The 6,000-nt window shown below is 35.8% G+C and overlaps 1 protein-coding gene across 1 annotated transcript; it reads left to right on the plus strand.

Annotated features, from left to right (window-relative positions):
- Positions 1-2,462: 2,462 nt before the first annotated feature.
- On the plus strand, positions 2,463-5,142 carry LOC9322417. The gene is made up of 2 exons (XM_021034255.1): positions 2,463-3,089; positions 4,080-5,142. The coding sequence occupies exons 1-2, from the start codon at positions 2,981-2,983 to the stop codon at positions 5,108-5,110; spliced, it is 1,140 nt and encodes a 379-aa protein (XP_020889914.1). The 5' UTR covers positions 2,463-2,980; the 3' UTR covers positions 5,111-5,142.
- Positions 5,143-6,000: the final 858 nt, after the last annotated feature.

Genomic DNA, 6,000 nt, shown 5'->3' on the forward strand with positions numbered 1-6,000 from the left:
ATTTGGTGACAAAAAAGTCATTTTTAATATATTAGAAAGCAATAAAATCTTGATCATATAAGCGACAAATATATAGACTAAACAGGTAATATCTAATATTATTTACACATATATATCTTATCACCATAACACGTATCACGAATGTATATTATTGAGATTATAAGTTTTCATACATGTCCTAAACTAGTCAAACTAGAAAAAATGTGGACAGCAATACTTTCTTTACCGTGGTCATACATGTCCCCTGACTTGTCATTTTTGCTATCCTTAGCTAGAATCAGAATTTTCCGAAAAAAGTGTGGGCCAAAAATGTGTTCAGTGATTTATATTTGGTAATTTTTCATTAAGCTTAAAATTTTATTAATTACAGTAGTGTGATGAAACATTTAACAAAAGTATAACTATAGACATTTTTTGTTTAAATTTTAATAAATAACATTAAATTGAAAATACTAAGGAAACTAAGAAAGAGAAACATATGAAAAATGGAAATGACTAAAGTTAATTAGAAATCTGCTAAACAATAATAGTTCTTTCTTTTTGCTAATTTTTAAAAGAATAAATTGGCAAAATGAGGGAATTGACTTGTGGATTATTAATTTACTAGCGTTAGAACCCGTACTACGTACGGGACCAAAATATTTACTTGTATTTGTGTTAAAGATTTATTGTATTTTTTTTGGGACTTTTGCAAAAATGCCCCTTTTTCAATGCCACTTTTCAAAAATGCCCATTCTTTAAAATTTTATAAAAAATGTTCTTAAAAATATAAAATTTACCCAAATATGTATGTAACATTATTAAAACATACACAAACTACATTTCTATGTATCTAAAATCTTATAAATACTTTATAAATATCTTATAAATACATTTTAAATACCTTTAAAAACTTTTAAAATATTTTGTAAAACCTTTGAAAAACCTTATAAATCCTTTAAAATAACTTGTAAAACCTTTAAAAACACCTTATAAAACATTATAAATACTTGGATCGAGTCTTCAAGTAGTAGTTACAATCCATAAGTACCTTATCAACCTAATAAAACTTTATAAAAATTTTAGATTTAAAAAGGGCATTTTTGAAAATGGACATCTAAAAGGGGCATTTTTGAAAAGAGGCACACCAAAAGGGGCATTTTTAATAATTTCCTTTTTTTTTTTTGTAAGTAAAGATTTATTGTATTTTAAGATCAAGTTTGTGCTTATACGATTATTGTGTTCTAGATTTATTATATTTTAAGATCAAGTTATTGAAAGCGTAAGTTAAGAAAATGCTCTTTAACAAAAAAGTATTCTTGGTCTAGTGGTTGCCACTTGTGGAGGAGTTGCCCTGTTGGTCTAGGCCAGAGATCGATTCCCCGCAAGCGCGCAATTGTTAGATCTCCACTTGGCCATATGGATATGGGCCCTTAACTTTCGGCCCATTTGCATACCCGGAGAGAGAGTCTATCTGTGGGCTGCACCTCCCCCATGGGATTAGTCTAGGCCCCTCCATAGGTCTGGGATTCCCCTGAGTTATCAAAAAAAAAAAAAAAAAGTTAAGAAAATGCAAATATAGTAAGAGATCTACTCACTTCGTTTGACATGTAGATTTGCTATCTCTCTAAACAGTTATTTTTGACATGAAGAAACTTTAGCACCTATTGAACTGTGCAGAAATAGATGTAATAATCGGGCGACATAACTGGAGAATGGAATTTGTAATATGAACCTGCAATGTGAAATAGAGAATTTGATGAACATTAGAAACAACAATGAACAAACTAAACCAGAATTGAGAAATTCAAAAACAGAAAATGTAAAATGAAAGATTTTGAAATAAATAATTTGATGAAAAGATGATGAACAAACTTAACCATAATTGAGAGATACAAAAACAGAATTGTAAATTGCAAAAAGAAGATGAGACATAAGATTGATGAAAGCATGAAATCAGAACATAGGTTCCTCCATAGTGAAGAAGAATCATACCTTTTGCCAACGGTTTCTTTTCCTTCGTTTTCTTTTGACTCAATCTCATCTCCTTCGTTTTCTCCCTTCTCCGTGGATCTAGGTTTTTGAATTCTTGGGTTTTGAATGGAGGACGAAGCAAATAGAGGTTTAGTATGAATATGAATTTTTGATCAAGTGAGAATTATATTAGTGACACTTTGTTGAATCTCAGAGATCATGGAAGAACAGTAGAGATCGTGGGCAGTTGAAGGATATTGTTTCTGTCGTAATTCTTTTTTTTTTTTTTCTTTTGAAGAGTAAAAGTTTTTTTTTTCGTTTTAGTGAAGATAGATAAATATGTAATTTTTTTTGTTTTTTATTTTTCCCACGATCTTCCTTTTGTTTAAAATTATTTTGAAAAATCATTTGTTCTCATGTTGGCTGGATTTAGTTTTTTTTTTTTGTTTTAAATTTAAATTTTATGTATTATCGATTTTTTGTTTTACTTTTTTGCCATGATCTCTCTTTTGTTTTACAATAAATTTTGTAAAAAATTTGTTTTTGCTGACATGTCAAAATTTTGTTGGTGTTGTGACTTGTGCTTTATAAGATAAAGGATTATACAAGTTGGATATTTATTAAAAAAAAATAATTGTCAAAAATGATAGAAGCATTATTATATAATGAGTTTTTAATCTATGAGAAGAAAAAAAAAAACAATAAAAAACCAAAGATTTTTGGGTAAAAAAAAAGTTGTTTCCTAAGTCTAGCAATTAAATTATTGTAATTTGGTTAAAAGTCAAAAGAGAAATTTTGGGCTCAAGGTATCACAAGTAACATCAATGAAAGATTTTATCTTTGGTTAATTTGTTTGTTTTTTGGGACACTATCGAAGAAAAAGGTAAATATTGATACTTTCCTTACACAAAGAAGGATATATAAACACTACATATTCATCATAAGCTGTTCTCTACCCGTCTACCGATCCTGGTTTTTATATTTCTCATTCAGTGATCGTGCTCATCTCTTTTTTCCCGACAGGATCATGAGTTCTCCGGTGATGAATCAAGACATGATCCAAGAGGTTCTTTCTTATATACCGCCTTCAAAAGTCGGAAAATTCAGGCTCCTGAATAAAGAGTGCAACAAGATGGGTCGTTGAGCTTGGATGGGTCTGTTTCTTCTCCTCTCGGCGGGATTCTTGCCCAGATTTGACTTTCCGGTGGTGCATCGCCGGATTTCTTTCATTTCTGCTTACGCCGCGGTGGTCGCAGCTGCTCGGTTTTGCTTCGTGACGGAGCTCGTTGGTTGGTTCAGGTGGCGCAATCCAAGGCTGGTTGTTTGTGGTGGTTACTGGCGTGGTCTTCCTCACCGCCGTGTTAGCTCTCGGCTCTTTTTGTGGGTCGTCGGTGATGGTAACCCATAAAATTATCAGAGTTTTGTGGCGGCTTGGCTCCTCTCCGGTGTGGCTTTGGGCCTAGTTTGGTTCATTCCGGTACGGTCCTCCTTGATTGTGGTCCAACGGTGTTGTCTTGCATCGGCTGGAGTGGGATTTTGCCTTTGGTGTTTGTGTTTTCTTCGTTTTGATGCACAGCTTGGTTTGCTTTGCGCTCCGCTCCGGTGAGAGTTTTGTGGTTGAATAGAGGCGGCGGTTCGGTCTAGGTTGCATTATCAAACCCGTGGGAGATGGTTCCTGTAGCTCCACGCTCGGGAATGATGGTCAGAGGCGGCTTCTCTGGCTGTCCATAGACGCTCTCGTGCCGCCGGGTGCGATAACGTCCACTCTAGCTGTTCCGTTTTTGCGTTAGTCTTCGGAGAAGCTGTAGGCGCCCTTCTTTCTCGAGGTTTTGGGACAGACTTCGGGTAGGGTTTGCTCGTGGCAACTAGGATGAGGACTCGAACTCTTTGGAGTTGTGGCAATCACGCAAATGTCCGAGTTTCGCGGCTTGGAATCGGTGTTTCTTCTTCGGATCTTTGTTGGTTGTTTCGCTGTTGCTTTCCTTGTTGTGTTTTCTCTTGTATTCGTAGATCTTTTAGTTGTAGTTTTTGGTTGTTCTGTGTTCTTCGTTTTCTCTGTAATCGCTGTCGCAAAACTGAAAATGGTATAAAACTTAACCTTTTACCAAAAAAAAAAAAAAAAAAAGAGTGCAACAAGAGAAGCTACGAGTCATGGTTTCTCAATCTCAATCTCCGTAGAACCAATTGTATTTCGGGATACTTCCTACAACGCTACGAAGAAGGTTACAAAACAAATTTTTTCCATGAGAGCAGTGATTTACAAAACAATGGAGTCTCCATCGATTTTCTGCCACACGGAAAGGTCAAGATCGAAGCTTGTGATGCAAGTCATGGGATATTGCTTTGTGTTGATAATACAGGACTAATACCGGAATACATAGTCTGCAAACCAACCACAAAACAGTATCAGATCATACCAAACACAAAAGTGGGGATTTGGGATGTCTCATTCGGTTTAGCGGTAATCGGATTGAACCCTTTCCGGTATAAAATACTAAGGCTTTCGCAGTCGTCTCGGCGTATGTGTATGTCTCGGGGTGTGTATTATGCGAATCACAGAACTTTTACGTGCGAAGTTTTCGATTCCGATTCGTTTACCTGGAAGAGATTAGAAAATTTGCGTATACCAAGAACAGACGGTTTAATTCTTTCCCACCCGGTACAAGCTTCGGGGTTGTTCTTGCATTGGAGATCACGGAACAACAATGTGATCCGGTTCTGTCTCAAAACCGAAACTTGGTCTTTCTTCCATACTCCGAACTTTGGTGTTTTCTCAGGATTAGTCAGATACGAAGGGAAGCTAGGTGCTATTTGTCAGTGGACAAACAAAGATCAAGAAAATGTTCACGGATTATGGGTTTTAACGAGCAGTTTTGAAAAGTCGTGGGAAAAAGTGAAAGATATTAAAAGCATTGGAGAAGATTTCATTACGTGGACTCTAGGAAACGACGTCGTGTTGTTTTGTAATTGGGATCGTTTTTGCCTCTACAACATAAACACAGAGAAGTTGAAATTAGTTCATACAAACAAGGGCTTTGCCTCTTACGTTTGCTTCCCGTTTTGTTCTGATTACGAGAAGGTTGATAGGGACGAAAGAAGAAATGGGCCGACACTTTTAACAAAAAGAAAAAGAAATAGGTCGACAAATGCAAACTAGTCAACAAGGCTCTCAATAGGCTCGCTCAACGTGGGACATTAATTATCAATATATATCTCTAGGAATATTAAAAAAAAAATATTTATAGGTGAAAAGGAATATTTAATTTTGTTTTTTTTTTTTCAGCAAACTAAATATATTAATTAACTGGAATCGTTACAACGCATGTTTCTGAGCCACAAAGGCTGATTCACCGAGTCAGAATAGAACTCTGTAGTGTTACAAGTAAAGGAAGCGAGACAATGTACAATGCTATTACAGTGACGTCTTACAAAGGTGAAGAAAATTGAAGAAAATCTAGATGACCAAAGATCAATATCAAGTAAAAGGTTTGCAATCTCGATATGTGATGAGATGCATGTGATTGCCTTGATAAGAATCTCGCAATCTCCTTCAAATTGGATCTTCTTGTACCCTCTAATCCAAGCTTGCTGCATAGCCACTAACAATGCCTTTGTTTCCGCCTCCAAAGGAGAAGAAATGTGCGCAAGTTTTGATGAACCCCATGCTTTAGCTTCTCCATGATGATCTCGAATTATCCAACCGGCTGTACCCCGAGATGAATTGATATCTACACTTGCATCAAAGTTACATTTAACGAAAAAGAAAGGTGGCTTTGTCCAAGAGGATGTCTGAGTTTGAAACTGCCTTGTTTCCGAAGGTATCGTAGATCGTGACCCCAACGTGTGTAACCATTCTTCCACTTCTGCTTGTGCTTGTAAAACGATCCGTGTTGGGCTTTCTCTGAAGTTATTAAAGACCAATTTGTTTCTAGCCTTCCAAAGTTTCCATATAAGCCAAAATGGGAGAAGTTTTTGAGCTTCGGTAAGATTCAGGTTGCCATAAGATTCAATTATATGGGATACATTTTCTTCTGAATTCTCTGAGAA

The sequence above is a fragment of the Arabidopsis lyrata genome (genome assembly GCF_000004255.2).
Source record: "Arabidopsis lyrata subsp. lyrata unplaced genomic scaffold ARALYscaffold_2, whole genome shotgun sequence".
NCBI classification, from domain to species: domain Eukaryota; kingdom Viridiplantae; phylum Streptophyta; class Magnoliopsida; order Brassicales; family Brassicaceae; genus Arabidopsis; species Arabidopsis lyrata.

Excerpts from the sequence above, each read along its gene's own strand:
- LOC9322417 (XM_021034255.1), top strand. The coding sequence starts at position 2,981 with ATGAGTTCTCCGGTGATGAATCAAGACATGATCCAAGAGGTTCTTTCT. Across the intron at positions 3,090-4,079 it reads TAAAGAGTGCAACAAGATGG|AGTGCAACAAGAGAAGCTAC; the intron begins GTCGTTGAGCTT and ends AAAAAAAAAAAG.